General features: G+C 44.3%; 1 protein-coding gene across 1 annotated transcript; it reads left to right on the top strand.

Moving 5' to 3' along the window:
• Positions 1-11,994: 11,994 nt before the first annotated feature.
• LOC133802616 (probable beta-1,3-galactosyltransferase 14) lies at positions 11,995-17,100 on the top strand. The gene is made up of 7 exons (XM_062240964.1): positions 11,995-12,534; positions 13,818-13,970; positions 14,045-14,127; positions 14,223-14,322; positions 15,160-15,273; positions 16,140-16,282; positions 16,737-17,100. Exons 1-7 carry the CDS (start codon positions 12,158-12,160, stop codon positions 16,823-16,825), a joined length of 1,059 nt encoding a protein of 352 aa, XP_062096948.1. The 5' UTR covers positions 11,995-12,157; the 3' UTR covers positions 16,826-17,100.
• The last annotated feature ends 430 nt before the right edge of the window (positions 17,101-17,530 follow it).

Here is a 17,530-nt window from a genome sequence, read left to right as displayed (position 1 = left end):
CATAGCCGTTCGGATAGACTTCTGGCAGCCAACTCCACCCCTTCATCACACCATCGAGAGGCCAACTTCAGGGAAATGCCTGGGATCGGACAACAGCAATACAACCGTTCGGTCAGGACGTCAACTCCTAGCTCTCAACCTTCCTCGAGAACGCCCAGGAGAGCTCGAGGGAATTCCCGAAGGAGATCCGGGGAGGGCCCACGACGTCAGCCCGTCCCCGAAGACCATCCTGCGCCCCGTCCAGATCGCCCGGCGCGGGACCAGCAAGTTGGCAGGGCCGAAAGGCCCCCACCAAATTTGATCCGCCCAGACGGAACCAGGATCGCTTCTCCAGTCAGGCATCCTCCATCTCCGATCAGATATCCGTCTCCTCCTCGGCCCGTCCGAGACATCCCAGCTTACGGGAGTAGTAGGAGAAACCCACCATCAGCGGGACCTTCCCGGCGTAGCAGGGCGCCTGAAGAAAGCTCAGGTCCTCACCACCAAAGGCGGACTCCAAGCCTATCCGGCAGGAGTCATTGGACCGGCAGTCGCCGGAGTGATCTCTCTGAAGGAGACCTACGCCAGCGGCTAAGTTCGGCGCAAAGCCACCAGACCACCCAGGGAGGCGACCTTCGAGATCGCCTCAACTCTCACAGAGAGGATCGAGCTAGAGATGGTAGCCAAGCTCGCTTGGGGGGGGGGGGGGTCCGATCCGAAGTACATAACGGAGGGAATGTCCAAAATAACCTATCTCAAGATAGGAGGGGCAATAACCCACCTAATATGTACAATGGGTCCGGAGTTGTTGAGCAGCCCTGGAATAACCCAGGATCTCAGGACCAAACCCTCAAGCGCCTAACTCAGATGGAGGAACTGATGAGGAAGCTCCTATCAGAAAAAGAAAAAGACGAATATGATTCGGGAGACGAGATGGAACTCTTCGCCCCCAACATAGCAGTGACGGCATACCCATCTGGTTTCCGTATGCCTCACTTGTCAAAGTTCAACGGGGATGGAGACCCGTCGGACCATTTAGGGATGTTCAACACCCTAATGATGGCCCATAACATTGGCCCGGAGCTGCGTTGCTTGATCTTCCCTTCCACACTGACTGGACCTGCCAGACAATGGTTCAAGCAGAGTAAAAGACAGTCAATCAGCTCCTGGAAGACCTTCTCAGCTGATTTCAAAAGGGCGTTCCGCGCCTCTCAGGCCGCCCGTGTTCAGGCCGACTCCCTAGCTAACGTAAGGCAGCAGCCCGGTGAGACGCTGAAAGCCTACTTGAGCAGATTCGTGAATGTCGCTGCTCAAGCCAGGGACGCAGATGATAGCTCCAAGCTCATGGCCATGAGAACCGGAATCCTGGTCGGGGGAGACCTGTGGAAAGACATTCAGAGGAAGGGAGTCAGCTCGGTTAACGAATTCCTTAACAGAGCCCAAGAGTGGATAAACTTGGAAGAAGCTGAAGCTTCAGCCGCGGGGACCAGCCAGGTTCCCGAGAAGCCCGCCGGAACGGGGACGGAGATCATGATGGCGACCCCCGACGTCGCGCAGAACAACCAGCCCGGTGGTGGCAAAAGAAAGGGGAATGGTGAAAACAGTCAGCACGGTCAAAAGAAGAATAAGTCCGTGGATAAGTTCAAGCCCGTGTTCACAACATATACCGAGCTCACCCAGTCCAGGGAAAGTATCTTCCTGGCCAACTCTACTCGGGTCCCCTGGAAGAGGCCGGAACCATTGAAACACCACAAGGGAAAGAGAGACACTTCCAAATTCTGCCATTTTCACAACGACGTCGGCCACAATACCGACGATTGCAGGCATCTAAAAGATGAGATCGAGACTCTCATCCGAGCAGGCCCCTTGGCGCAATACTCACGAAACAGGGTCCCAGCGAGTTGACCCGCTCCAGAAGTCCCAGCCAGTCAGCCCGGGCCTCGGGTAGATCAGGACGTCCCTCCTCCCGTGGTCGAAGGAGAGATATCCACCATCTCTGGAGGACCGCACATGGCTGGAACGAGCAGAGGCGCCCAGAAGAGATATGTGAATGAATTAAAGGCCCACAACGGAGCGGAGTTCGTCCCGGAGCAGCGTCAGTCAAAACAAGAGCGGTTAGAAAAGCAACCGATCACTTTTACGGAGGAAGACGCAGGCCATGTCCAATTCCCTCATAATGATCCCTTGGTCGTAGCAGTCCAGCTCGCCAACTGGAAAGTAAGGAGAGTGTTGCTGGACAACGGAAGCTCGGTAAATCTCCTATTCCGATCCACCTTAGAAAAGATGGGATTGACTGTCGCCGAGCTAAAGGCGACCTCCATGATGCTGTATGGCTTTTCGGGAGAAGGGTCGGCAGCGATAGGGACGATTGAGCTGGTGATCACCCTAGGAGAAGAGTCTCGAACAGTCTCCAAGCTACTTGAGTTCGTGGTCATTGACTACTCCGCTGCCTACAACGCCATTTTAGGCCGGCCTACCCTCATAGCTTTCGAGGCTATCACTTCCATTCGACACCTCGCCATGAAGTTCCCTACTTCAACCGGAATCTGTACTATCAAGGGCGATCAGCTCGCTGCTAGGGAATGCTACAGCATTTCCATGAAGGGAAAGTCTAAACCTGGGCAGCTGGCAATGCCCATTCAGGGCGAAGAGGAATCTTAGGGACCCTTGGTGGATCCTGAGATTGAAAAACCTCAAAGCGCCGAAGAGGAAAAGGTCTCCTTGAGTGAGGACATTGACCCCCGAGTAGGCGAAGACAGGTCCGGGCTCCAGGCCATTGAGGAGCTCGAGGAGGTGAACCTTGATCCGCAAAATCCATCACGGATGGTCAAGCTCGGGAAAAACCTCTGTAGCAAGAGGAAGACGGAGCTGGTTACATTTCTCCGGGCTAATTTAGATGTATTTGCCTGGTCCCACGAGGACATGGTAGGAATTAGCCCGAGTGTCATCATGCACATGCTCCATCTGGATAAAAGCGTTCCTGCCAAGTCTCAGAAGCAAAGGCGTTTAGGAACAACCCGAGCCGAAGCCCTAGAAGAAGAGGTAGCCCGACTCAAAAAATGTGGCTTTATCCGGGAAGCCAAATTTCCAATTTGGGTCGCCAATCCCGTGCTAGTTCCAAAGCCCAACGGGAAATGGCGGACCTGCATTGACTTCTCCGACCTGAATAAGGCCTGCCCCAAGGATTGTTTTCCATTGCCAAGGATCGACCAGTTGGTGGACGCCACGGCGGGGCACGAGCTCATGTCCTTTATGGACGCGTACTCAGGCTACAATTAGATCGCGATGAATCCGGCGGACCAGGAACACACTAGCTTCATGACCCCGACTAATGTCTATTGCTACAAGGTCATGCCGTTCGGTCTGAAGAACGCCGGAGCTACCTACCAAAGGCTAGTAAACAGAATGTTCGCGGACCAGATCGGAAAGAACATGGAGGTATATGTTGATGACATGCTCGTCAAGTCAAAGACTCCCGACAACCATGTTTCCGACCTAGAAGAATGTTTTAAAATACTACGGGAATACGACATGAGGCTCAATCCCCAGAAATGCACTTTTGGTGTCGCATTCGGGAATTCCTGGGGTTCATAGTTAATACCCGAGGAATCGAGGCAAACCCCGACAAGATCAGGTCACTGCTCGAGCTTCCTTCCCCCAGGTCGCAGAAAGATGTCCAAGGCCTCACAGGAAGGGTAGCAGCACTCAACCGGTTCATTTCCAAGTCAACCGATAAGTGTTTGCCCTTCTACAACCTGCTCCGGGGAAACAAGAAGTTTGAATGGACAGTAGAATGCGAAAGCGCATTCCTCGACCTGAAGGCACATCTGGCCGAACCACCTGTGCTATCCAAGCCCAAGGCAGGAGAGTCTCTCTTCCTCTACCTGGCCGTCACTAAGGACGCGGCCAGCGCCGTACTAGTACGAGAGGAAGACCAAGTTCAGAAGCCAGTTTATTACATCAGCAAGAGACTCCTGGGAGCAGAATCACGGTACCCACTGATGGAAAAATTGGCGTTCTGCCTAATCACGGCCTCGCGAAAGCTCAGACCGTACTTCCAGTCCCACTCGGTACACGTCATGACCAATCAGCCTCTAAGGCAGGTTTTGCAAAAACCTGAAGCATCGGGACGTTTGTTAAAGTGGGCGGTCGAACTCAGTCAGTTCGAGATTTTCTATACTCCACGAACTTCCATAAAAAGTCAGGCCTTGGCCGACTTCGTGGCAGAATGCACGGGATTCCAGGAGGATCCATCAGAAGGCTCATCTCAGCTCACCTCGCCCGAATCGTTGTGGAAGATCTTTGTAGATGGTTCATCCAACGAGAATGGCTCCGGGGCCGGAATCATTCTGATATCCCTCGAGGGACATAGGTTCCACTCGGCGCTAAGGTTCGGGTTCAAGGCCTCCAACAACGAGGCAGAATACGAAGCTTTGTTAGCCGGGTTGAGGATAGCCAATGAGTTAAAGGTGAGCTCCATCCAGTGCTTTAGTGACTCCCAGCTCGTGGTAAACTGGGTTCTGGGTGAATATCAGGCGCGGGGACCCAAGATGGCCGCCTATTTGGCAAAGGTAAAAGCCGAGCTGTCCACATTTGAGCGAGGATCGATCGAACAGATACCTCGAGAACAGAACGCCAATGCGGATGCCCTTGCCAAACTCGCCACCTCGGGAGAGACGGAGACCCTGGGGTTGGTGCCAATAGAATCCTTGGAAAAACCAAGTATAGAAGGAGATCGAGCAGAGGTCGAGATGATTGATACTCGGCCGACCTGGATGACCCCCTTTCTTGAGTATCTCGTCGAGGGCAAGCTGCCTGAAGGACGTAACGACGCACGGCGAGTCCTATATCAAGTTCCTAGATATACAATAGTTGATGGGGTATTGTACCGACGTGGGCACTCCCTACCTCTCCTCCGATGCGTTCTTTCAGGTGAGGCGAAGGCCATCCTGCAGGAAATTCACGAAGGATTCTGCGGAGACCACACTGGGGGGCAAAGCCTGGCCTTAAAGGTTCTCAGGCAAGGTTATTACTGACCAACTCTGTCCAAAGACGCGATCTCATACGTGAAGAAGTGCGACAAGTGCCAGCGATTCGCTGCAGTTGCCCGAGCTCCTCCAGTCGAGCTAAGGATGATCTCGGCCCCTTGGCCGTTTGCTGTTTGGGGGATAGACCTAGTGGGCGCCCTGCCCACTGGAAAGGGCGGAGTCTGTTATGCCGTAGTAGCCATCGACTACTTTACCAAATGGGCCGAGGCAGAACCATTGGCAACAATCACATCGAAGAAGGTACTCGACTTCGTGGTTAAAAGCATCATCTGTCGATTCGGCCTGCCGAAGAAAATCGTCTCCGACAACGGCACTCAGTTCGATAGCGACCTGTTCACCGAGTTTTGTGAAAGGCACGGAATTGTGAAAAGCTTCTCCTCCGTGGCCTATCCTCAGGCGAATGGCCAGGTCGAGGCTGTCAACAAGACTCTAAAGGCGAGCCTCAAGAAGAGGCTAGGTGAGGCAAAGGGGGTCTGGCCAGAACAGCTCCCCCAGGTCCTATGGGCATACCGGACCTCGCATCGGACTCCTATGGGTCATACTCCTTTCTCCCTAACCTTTGGGAGTGAAGCAGTCCTCCCCGTGGAAGTTGAGGTTCTATCACATAGAGTCCAGTCTTACGACCAAGATCGGAACCATGAGCACCTGTGCCATTCCCTCGATCTAATTGATGAAAGGCGAGAGGATTCGCAACTCCAGCTCGCCCATTATCAGCAGAAGATCACTCGCTACTTCAACTCTAAAGTCAAAAGGCGCACCTTTAGCATTGGTGACTTGGTCCTAAAGAGAGTTTTCCTGGCCGGGAAAGATCCCAAAGATGGAGTCTTGGGACCGAACTGGGAAGGACCATACCAGGTCATCGAAGTCATCAAGGAAGGAACTTATAAATTAGCTCGACCTGATGGAGGGGCGGTCCCGCGAACTTGGAACGCCATCCACTTAAAGAAATATTATCAATGATCCACTTGTAAGGCCTGGGAGGCAACTTTTATGTATTAATAAAAATCAGTTTTTTTTTTTTTTACGCATATTTGTGGGGGTAATCTTAAAGTAACCACGAAAGACCCTTTCCCAGTTACTTGGGGGGCATATGGTACCTGGATATAACCAGGTCTCCTTAACGACTTAGATGTTGATTTTTATCTATGGATCGTTGCTCTTCCTAAAGAGCTCGAGACACGGATAAGGGTTAACGCCAACTAAGTCCTATCCTGGTTTTAACTGGGTCATAAAACTTGGAAGTTAGCTTAAATTTATTGATCGTGGTTCTTCTTAAAGAACTCGAGATATGGATAAAAGTTAACACGAACTAAGTTTTCAAAATAAGTTCCCGGTTTTAACTGGGTCATAAAACTTGGAAGTTAACTTAAATTTATTGATCGTGGTTCTTCTTAAAGAACTCGAGATATGGATAAAAGTTAACACGAACTAAGTTTTCAAAATAAGTTCCTGGTTTTAACCGGGTCGTAAAACTTAGAAGTTGATTTAAATCTATTTATCGTTGTTCTTCTTAAAGAGTTCAAGATATGGATAAAGTTAACGCGAACTAAGTTTTTTAAAATATATATATATATATATAATGTAGCCAAAAGCATGAAAAAAGCCTAAGTTAAAAAGTGTGAATTAAAGGCAAAGTGTCTCGAGGTGAAAACACCTCATGCAAAGGTTATACAAAGTACTTAAAAATGTCTGAAGGTAAAAGAAAGGAAAAAGCGTCCTAAGCCCCATCAGTTGGCCCCTTGGAGGTCGTCGTCTCGCCCTGCTCCGCCGCGTCAAAGGCTTCCCCAGTCTCCGAGGGCGGCGCCTCTTTGTCGAGGCGAGCTTGGAACTTCACCAGCAGGCGCGCCCAGAGACTCGGTGGCATGAAAGAGAAGTCAGCCTCCGGGTTGTGGGCCCAGCAGTGATAGAACAGATCCTGCATGGACTACTCCGAGGTGGTCCGTTCAGCTTCCAGGGCGGCCTGGGCCTCAGTCTTCGCTGCCTCGAGGTCTTTCCGCGAGGTGGCAAGGGAGGTCTCGAGCTCTTGGACCTTCGAGCGTGTCCTCTCCAACTCGGCCTTCGAGGTCGCCAACGCATCTTTTGCCGCCTGAGCCTCCTGGAGAGCGGCCTGGTTCCCGGTCCTCATTTCCTCGAGCTGAGCTCTGGCCCTGGTGATGCTCCGGTGGATTGCAGCGACGCCCTACGAGAAATGAAAGATAAATTGGCTAAGTGGAAAAATAAGGCAATATGCAAGGGTAAAAACTTTTAAAGAATGGGGCAGCTTACCGTTAGGGTCATGCCCATTGAAGACTCTATTACGTCAACCGGGCTCATTGTCTCAATAGCCCAGAGCTCCTTCTCTTTGAACTTGTAGAAATGGCTGACGGCGTAGTTCGCCGATTCGTACACCGTTCCCCGGAAGGCCTTTGGGATCTTCTCCAGGTCCTGGGGATCGACCGGGATGCGTACCTCGGGGGCTACCACGTCCGGAGTCCCGATCTCCATTCCTCCGTCCTGGGGGGCAGGCGGAACTCGCTGAGGCGGTGGAGGAATTTGTCCTGCTCCGGCAGCTGGAAGGATCGCCCCCACGACCTGGGCTGGAGGGGTTTTCTCCTTCTCCTTTGCCGGAGATTTAGTGGAGACCCCGGCAGAGCTCTTGGAACCCCGGAGCCTTTTCAGTCTTGGTCCGGCTGGGGGGTTCCCCCCGAAGACTATGCCCCGCAAGCTATCCTCGGGCAAAGACATCTCTTCTGTCAAACAAAAAACATGGTTATTACAAGTTAGCAATCATACAAAGATAAAGACAAAGGTTTAAAGCTAAAAAATATGTGAACACTGAGGGAGCCCTACCCCCCGAGCTGGAAGAACCTAAGACGATTATTTCACGAACTGGCGCAGGTTCTAGGTCCGGTTCTGACTCAGGGCTAGACTCTTCTACATACTGCCTAAGCCCCGGAGCATAGATATCCCTCTGGAGTGATGGCCATGTGCGTAGGTTGGTCCCATACTCCTCGAATATGATCGACCTAAAAGCTAGGGTGTTATCTACTACTACGGTACCCCTAGGCCGGCTCTCTTGGTGATCCAGCACGAGCCGGTCAACACAATGGAGCAGGAGTGTGTTCAGGTCCGGATCCCTTCGGTGACGATGGACGATCTGCCTAGGATTGAACCTAACCAGCCGGGGGTCTGCAGTGGCCCTATCTAGATTCTTAAACAAGTAAGAGTTACCTTGGCCGGAAGGACCCGCGGCTGCTCCGGATTGGATCCTCTCCTCGACCTCCAAGGCCCTCTTCCTATTCCTCACGAGCGGAACTTCGGCCGCCTCGTCCTCCTCGTCTTCCTCTACCTCGACCTCGTCCACGACGATAGGTCTGTTGTCGCGGGCTGGGGGCGGCCCCCGGGGCCTCTTCAGGTTCAGGGTTTGATTTGGGAAAATCAGTTTGCAGAACACCATCGTCTCGTCCGTCACGAGCACGCGATAGTCCTTCTCACTGGGGGGCAAGCCCGCCAGTGTTTCATATTGGCCCCCGAGGGTCACAGACTTTTCGGTCCTCGAGTAGATGGCTGCAAGATTGGCTGGAATCATAATGGAATACGGGAGGAGCTAAAATAAAATAACACTTAAAAGGCGAGCTAAGATCGGGGATTACTTACGAGGACGATTGAAGTAGTGGTGGTCGCAGTTCCGGAACCCAGTTGACATGAAGAACTGGTCCTTGAAGTCATTAGGGTGGCTGGGCAGCTCGATGACCGCCGCCGTATTGGGAAAACGGGTTAAATAGTAAAACCCGTCACCTCGCCCCCGCTGATCCGGGCTGGCTTTGAGGCAAAAGAAATATAAAATATCAGCAGGAGTAGGGACCTCCCACTCCTGCTTCTTGAATAAGTACCTCAACCCTGCTAGCAGACGGTAGGAGTTGGGGGGGAGCTGAAATGGGGCCAACCCCACGTAGTTCAGGAAATCAGCGAAGTACTGATCCAGGGGAAGGAAGGCCCCTACCTTGAAGTGTTCACCGCTCCAGGCCGCGAACGATTCATCGAGCGGCGTGCAGCTCCGCTCGCCATCTGAGGCAGGTCGGGCAATAACGGAGGCTTTCCCCCGTGGAATGTTGTGAGTGAGGAAGAGTTTGTTGATCTTTGCCTGGTCGGTTATCTTTGAGATGATTCTCTCCGCCTCAAAGAATGCGTCGGGGGCCACCTCGACCTCCTTCTCCACGGCCGGCCCGAAGCGGGGGATCGGGGAGCTAGGCATCACCGCCTTTCCTTTTTCCTGCTGGGAGGCCGAGCTTCCAACGTTCTTCTGGGGGAGGTTCTTTTTTGGAGCCATCTGGTCGCCTAGCGAACAAAAGAAAACACTTTAGAAAAGGCGACCCAAGCAGGAGAAAGAAGCAATTATTATTTACACGAGCTGAGGTAAGCCCAGCTCGTGGAGAGTGGAACCACGCGGTTCAGTGAACACGCGCGTATACTCCCAACAGATCCCAGATTACTCGGAATTCGCGTGTCAGGGGGTTCAGAATAGAATTTGCCTTAGGGGGGGGGGGGAGTTTTAATAGGCAGAAAATTACAAAACCGCTTAAAGGCGTGTTCCCTAAGTTACCCGGTTTTGCACCCAAAAATTCCCAAAACTCCTACCCATAAATTTTTCCAGAAAAAGCATCCTGAAACCCATACTCTAAAGCGATTTCCTACAACAAATGTGCCCTAACCTAAAAAGGGCTGTCACCCTCCATATCCACACGACCTAGAAAACCCTTGCATGCGGCTACAGTGAAATTTTTTACCTAAGCTACAGTAGCATGTTTTCAAAGTGAACAGGGTCAGGAAACTTACAGTGTATGGCTGGGAGGTCCACGAGGGCGTTGCGTTGGTAGGAGCTTCGTTGGTGTAGTAGCTTCCAAAGCTTCGGAGAAATCCGTGCGCCTAAGCTTCGTGAACGATGAAAATGGCAGCAACAGGGTTGAGGGTTTCGTTCTTCTGAAATATGGAGAGGGAAGAAGAAAGGAGATTTGGAAAATTTCGAATGAAAGGGTGGCCCGTGCGTAGGGTGGCCACCCCCTTTTTATATACGTGAAGGATCACGTGTAGAAGGCTCTTGGATGGCCCTGGTGATGGATCCGAGGCCTTCCACTCGAAATATGAAATTTGAATTCCCAATTTTAAGTACGAATATGAAATTGACACTCTTCCTTGATATATAGCTCCCCTAATTATCATGAAAAATATGCATTTATATTAACTAGATACAAGCAACGTGCAGTACGCACGTTTGCTTAGTTTTATTTATAGAATTTATTAATTATTTTTATTAAATTTATATTAATGTCATATAAATTTTAAATAAATATCATATTTTAATTAAATAATTTATTTATTTATTTTTGTTTAAGTTTATGTTTATTCTAGTTTTTTAAATTTGAGAGTGACAACAAGAGATTATATATGTACGCCCTGATTTTCCCACTGGCTGATTAGCAGGCCGAGCTACAGACTAATCACAATTAGTCCGTGAACATCCCCAAGACCGGAGCTCCCGTCTCGAGGTCGTACCTTCTTAGCTCGAGCAATCCCTAAGGACTCACCAAGGTTGCCCAGGACTGGAGCAGAGAGTCTGAAGGCCGAAGGTCGGGTCAAGGGAGCAGCTCGTGGCACGAGCTATATATGGAGCTCTGACCCTCTGTAAAGCCAACACACGCAAGATAAACGTGCATATGTCTGACATCACGTGTCCGATATCTCCCTGACTTCTTGGACACGCAGCAGGAACGTGCGTGTTCAGAAACCCACGGTTGGGTTGGGCCGTGCGGCCCATTATCTCCTTACCTATCGATTTGACCATACTTATGTGTCAGGTTTAGGAATTAATCATGAATGTCACAGAGTTGATATGACAAATAATAAGGTCACGGGATGACCTCCTTACCAACTTCCAGGTGCCTTCTCCTATAAATATGGAGAACCTGGGAGTTGATAAGGGTTGGAAAAAATAGTCTCTGAATAGGTATATGCTTTGTAACCAAATACCTAGAGTATATCAATAATATTGACTAGTGGAGTAGAATGATTTTAACTTTCGAACCACTTAAAAACATGTCTTGAGTCACCTAGTTCATTCTCTAAGATTCTATATCTGCGACGGTTCTATATTCAGCACTAATCCCTTTCTCTTCTTCTCTTAATTACCTGTTGGCGAAGAACCGCGTCAACAATATATTATATGTTTAATATAATATTAAATATTATACGTGGATTTTAAATTTAAGTTTCTTGCTAGTTTTTAAAAAAAAAAAATAATTTGTTACTAATTGACAGTTCATTATATTATATGTTTAATATGACATTATTTTAATAAGTGAGTTTTAAATTTAAATAAATTTTATTTAAGTTATAAAATGTATGATTTTATTATATTTAAATAATTATTATTGTAAAATATCTCAAAAATATCTTATTTTGAGTTTTTTAATTATTTATTATTTTTAAATAATTTTCATTGTACAATATCTGAAAAATATCATATTTTAATTTGTTTCATTATTTATTATTTTGAAATAATTATCATTGTAAAATATCTCAAAAATATCATATTTTAATTTTTTTAATTAATTATTTATTTTATTTAAGTTTAAATGTTTACAAACTACAGTTAAATGTAAGAATATTCTCTTAAATATAGGAATATTTCGTTAAAATTAATATTAAAAAAATAAAAAACCGTTAAAATCAAGAATTTCCGTTAATAGAAGAGATTTGAGTGAATCAATTAATAGAATAAATTATAAAGTGCATTAAATCTAACATTAAATAAATAAATAAAGGTTTGAATTACAATTATCACATAACAAAATTGGTATTAAGTCAAAATCTAATATCAATAAAATCAACCAACAAACAAAAGATTCTTTAATTATCTTTTATTTATTTATTTTTCGACAAAATTTAGTTATCTTTTATTAAAAAATAAATTAGTTGGAGTTGAATTGGAGACGAAGCAAAGGAAAACAGTCTCACCAAAAAGAACTTCATAATTCCCAACCGCCAATAACTTCCAAATCTCTCTCTCTCTCTCTATGAATCTGCCCGTACAGTTTCAGAAGAAAACCCTATACTATTACTTCTAGGGTTCATCACCACCACCACCATCGACCATGTCTTCGTCCCCAAAATTCTTCCACGCTCGGCAACAGACCCCCTCCACTCGCAGATCGACTCCCCTCCTACTCTCCGGCTGCCTCGTCATCGGTATCGCCGGGTTTCTGATCGGATTCGTCGCACTTCTCAGGCCGGTTAAAAATTGCCCCCACGGCGAACCCAAATCGGTTCGAGTGGTTTGGGAGAGAGGTACTGGCGGTGGTAGTAGTAGCGGTAACAGTGATGGATTCGGTACCGTTTTGGCTTCTGGGGATGGGAAAAAACGACATAAAGTCATGGGCTTTGTGGGGATTCAAACTGGTTTCGCATCGGTAGGTCGGAGACGGTCTTTGAGGAAGACTTGGATGCCGTCCGACCATCAAAGCCTTCAACGGTAACGCACCGTTCTTTGTGTTTTTTTGAAATTTGAATTCAATTCTGTTTGGATGTGACTAATGGGATTTATGGTGTGAAAGGTTAGACTAAATTAGAATAGTATTAGTAGAGATTAATAGTTGATCTGGGGTTGGTATCTAGCCTGGGGCTGAGCTTAGTGGTTTTGGTTAGTAAGAGTAATGTGATCTTTTGCTGGGCAAGATGTTATCATGGAAAGAATAGTTGCCAAATGGATTTGCTAGGGAGATGGGGGATTTGAAAACTTAAGCTGATATCAGAAACTATTATGTTTGTTTGGTCTTTTATGGGTTCAGATGGAAATTGATGGCATTAACTTTCTGAAGTGGGATTGTAGTATTATATGGGACTTGAATGAGATTCGGATGTGACTTGAATCTTGATGTACATTGTTCAAATTTCTAATTCCAGTAAGCATCCTAGGAGTCTTATCAGTTACTAGAAGAAGTTCAATGTATGCCTCTACTCCAAGAAATCAGGCTGGCTGAAATGTCGTTTAACCAAATGTCTATGTCATCTTCTTGTATAGTTCATGATGGGGAGACTAACACCATGGGATTTTGTCAACAAAAATATACCTTTAGATATACACATTTCATGAATATAGCAATCATACGCCTTTAGGAAAATACTGTGCTTTTTAATCTTTATGTGAACAATAGGAGCAGAGGTGAACCGGATGAATTATAGTTTTGTTTCAATAGCTTCGACAGAATCTAGTGGATGAAGGGTTTTCTGTTTCATATCAGCTCTAAGTCATGATTTCCTTTAATTAGGGACTGTCAATTCCCCTCTATAACTACATGCAAGTTAACAATGCAAACATGGCTTCCATTACTTGATGGTTCATACAGTTGTAACTTGTAATTTTATATCTACATTTCTTTTGTTCAGCTCAGTTTAATTGGTTTTCACATTCTGTATTGGCCACTGGCATTGTTGTATATATTGTGTGTAATCCATCAATACAATCCGAGCTCTTCATTTTCCATACTATGCTTGCATTTTTATGGTACTAGATCTAGTCAACTCAATCAAGCTATATAATATAATTCGTGTTTATTTCTGATTTCCTATATTTCTCCTATGGCTGAAGCTACATCTGAAAACTTTCCAACCCCCACATTCTTAGTTGTTTTGATGGATTTTGAAGGCGTAGAATATTTAAGCCACCAAATTTTGTTTGCTGCTTAATCTATTTTGCATTTTGATTGTAGCTGTTTGGCTGATTGTATTTTAAATAAATTGGAATTTTGAGTGCAGATTAGAAGAAGCTACTGGTCTTGCTTTCAGATTTGTCATTGGTAAAACCAATGAAAAATCAAATATGTCTGAACTCAAGAAGGAGATCGCGATGTATGATGATTTCTTGCTATTGGATATTGAAGAGGAGTATAGTAAGCTTCCATACAAAACGTTAGTGCTAGTTTGTGATCAACAATTATCATTTATGTTTTAGTTCTTTGTAAATATTCTGTCCTTTATTACAGGTTGGCGTTCTTTAAAGCTGCTTACGCTCTCTATGATTCTGAGTTTTATGTCAAAGCTGACGATGACATATATTTAAGGCCAGGTGAGAAGATGAAACTATACCATCTTCCGTATAAATGACATTCTTTGCTGCAAAGGTGGCATTCAACTGATGCAATCTTTTCCCAATAATTTCAGATCGCCTTTCACTGCTTTTGGCAAAAGAACGTTCTCACTCCCAGACTTACCTTGGCTGCATGAAAAAAGGCCCGGTTTTCACTGATCCAAAGCTGAAATGGTTAGTGCTTTTTTGTTTTGGTTCATATTTATCATTTTTATTTTATTTCCTTTCAGCTTGCTAGTGTGCAATACTAGTTTGATACTACTATATTTTCTTCCCTTGGCTATGAAAACCATGAAGAATCATTGTTGGCTCGACCACAATGAGACTTGATTGGGGTAGTACTTAAAAGTGGAAGCTTTTGTCAATTTTCAGTTTATATCAAATGGAAAGTAGTAACTTGACATAATCATGTAGATCTCCAGGCCAAACCCTAACTGGAAAAATTAAAATTAACATATAGATATACATATATATAAAACAAAGCAAGAAGTCTTCTCTCCCTTTTAGGCTTGGCTTCTGCATAAGAAAACCATCTTTATAAATCTTCTCACTAGAGCTTGAGATTGGAAAAGCTCTGCTGTTTGTTATATTGTTCTAAGAAACTTGATTAAATAATTCTTGCTGTTTTGTACTAGTCAAGATTTTGGATGGTGTGGGGGGAGGTGATTAAAAAAAATGCTACTACAAAATTGTTTGTAATTGGGCAAACTTGACCAAATGATTCTTTAGAGTTTTCAATTGACAACATTTAGTAGGAATTGAACAGGTACTTCAGAATTAAGGATATGCCAAATTTTTAATAAGCTTTGGGAGATTGGTAAGCAGTAATGCTACTACAAATATGTTTGTAATTGCACAACATGATAAATAAAACGAGGTGTCCTTGAATTTAAATGTCTATTAGCATCTTTAGTAAGTTCTAGGTATCAAGTACCAAGTTACAGGATTATATCATTTACCAGGAATCATTATTGAAAATTCGCCATTGATTTTGATGGTAAATATTTGCAGGTATGAGCCACTAGCTCATTTGCTTGGGAAGGAGTACTTTCTTCATGCTTATGGTCCAATATATGCTCTTTCTGCTGATGTGGTTGCAAGCTTGGTTGCTCTTAGAAATAACAGGCAAGTTTGTTTCTTTCTCGATCTTTTCTGTGTTCAGACCTCCCTGCTTGTCCTCATTTGTCAACATATGTTTTAGTTGTATATAAATGAGTTTATTCATTTGTTTAATATTAATCATATATCTTGCATTAAGTTTTCATGGGTTGGTTGACCTTATTTGTTTCTCAGTGTTTGGAAGTTCCCTTGTATTTTACTACTTAAATTGCGTTGACTTTTAAGTTAACTCCCACTTTCCTTTCCTCACTGCCTTCTCTAGATTCTTGTAGCTTTCTTGTTGATATAAGATGGTTGTTAGAATTCAGCATCTCATTGAACTTTTTTGCCCCAGTGGGCAAGTATACAACAAAATATGCATGTGCTTAACTCCTAGACCATTTTTATTTGACTAACACACCACAAGATTGAACATTTAGGAAAGTGTATGCTGAAGTTTTAAGCAATTCAGTTTTTGCTTCTTGTGTTTTTTAAGATGTTGATGGTAAGATAATGAAACAGAAAGAAAGAAAGAAAGAAAACGATTTGTGACTTCCGTATCCCCTGCTCATGCAACAACAATAAAATTTACTGAAAAATACTATCTTTGACCAAATGGGACCTATTGAAATCCAAACTACTTTCCTTTTTTTATTAACGGAAAGATGAATTGGCTGGAGATTTTAGAATCATGGTACCACCCATCACTTAAATTGACCAAGTTGGGGGGATTAGTTGTCTATATCATACAAGATTAACGTGCATGACTTTTCAGTTGAATTATTTCTGGCCACGTCTTGGCAGCAGTCTCCAACCCTGGATCACTATTAAAACATCATGCTAATGTTGGTTTTTAATCTGATCTCTGTTGTTTGTTCAATATTTGAATGCAGTTTTCGCATGTTTAGCAATGAAGATGTTACAATTGGCGCATGGATGCTTGCAATGAATGTCAACCATGAAAACAATCAAGCATTATGTTCACGTGATTGTACATCAACATCTATTGCTGTGTGGGATATTCCCAAGTGTTCAGGTTGGAGTTTCTTCATACTGCAAATAGAATTAGCTATCTTCTACAGATTGTTCTCAATTATTCCAAGTACTTGTATGGAACTTGAGATATCCAATCTTCTCTGGAGTATCTAGAAAAACATCACAGCAGCCTTTTTTTTATCATGTTGTTGAATTGTTCTACTTCTACCCCAAGATAACTTTCACCTTGGATTTTGATATGAAAACAGACGAAACTGTTTAAAATTTTGGGAGTAATTGTAGTTAGGTTAGAAATTGATTGGCCTCATTGCAATGATTATAATCCCAAGCATAAGCATAACAAAGATTTCCATTAATTGACTCAAAACTCCCATCTTCTTGGTCAACATAATGGACTTATTTGATATTTAATGGGGATACTTGCTTAAGATTGGTTTCAAACTCATGGAGGAAAATTTGCACTTTGTCTCTTACCGTTCTTGTTATTATTGTAGGGCTCTGTAATCCCGAAGCGAAGCTATTGGAACTCCATGCAGACGAGAGCTGCTCAAAGACTCCTACAATGGAGCCTGAAGAAGATTAGCAATTTATATATTCTTTTTTTTTTTCCTGTCAAATTTGGGTAATCTTCCGTCTCATCTTGATCTTACCAGATGTTCTTCTCTTTTCAATTTTGACCCAACTACATCACGTGTAATTTTATATTTTCGTCTAAACAAACGGGAAGAGGTCTCAGTAAAAAGAGCATTTAGGAATGTAGTGTTTTAGGGATGTAATCTTTCATGTCAAATTATAATTCTTTTTCTTCTTGTAAACATATATTAAATATGGTTCTTTTAAATTTCTGTCATTTCTAGACCTAAAGAGTTTCACTGAAGGTAAGCGGGTTAGGCATGACATGAATTGTAAATTGACACGGTACGACATGACATGTGCCTGAGCACGACAAGCCCGAAGACACGATACGAAAGCACGAACAAACTAATCCGAACGCACGACAAGATAAAAAGCCTAATATTTTGACATTAACAATGATAATAAATTTTTATTTGTCAATTATCTATAACTTAAAATAATAATAAAAGTTTATTATTTTTCTAAATGTTAATAATTTTATAATTATATTAATTTATTTTAAGATTTGTGAGTTAAAATTTTTACTAGTTATTCAAATTCTAATAATTATCTTTAGTATAATTTTGTGTAAAGTATTGTTGAAAAATATCTTAAACTATAATTTAAATAAAGAAATGTATTTGAATTGGTGATGAGTATTGATTATTAAAGA

Source organism: Humulus lupulus, chromosome 9 (assembly GCF_963169125.1).
Source record: "Humulus lupulus chromosome 9, drHumLupu1.1, whole genome shotgun sequence".
Lineage (NCBI taxonomy): Eukaryota > Viridiplantae > Streptophyta > Magnoliopsida > Rosales > Cannabaceae > Humulus > Humulus lupulus.
The sequence above is the reverse complement of the archived record's forward strand: the minus strand, read 5'-3'. Positions and strand labels throughout refer to the sequence as shown.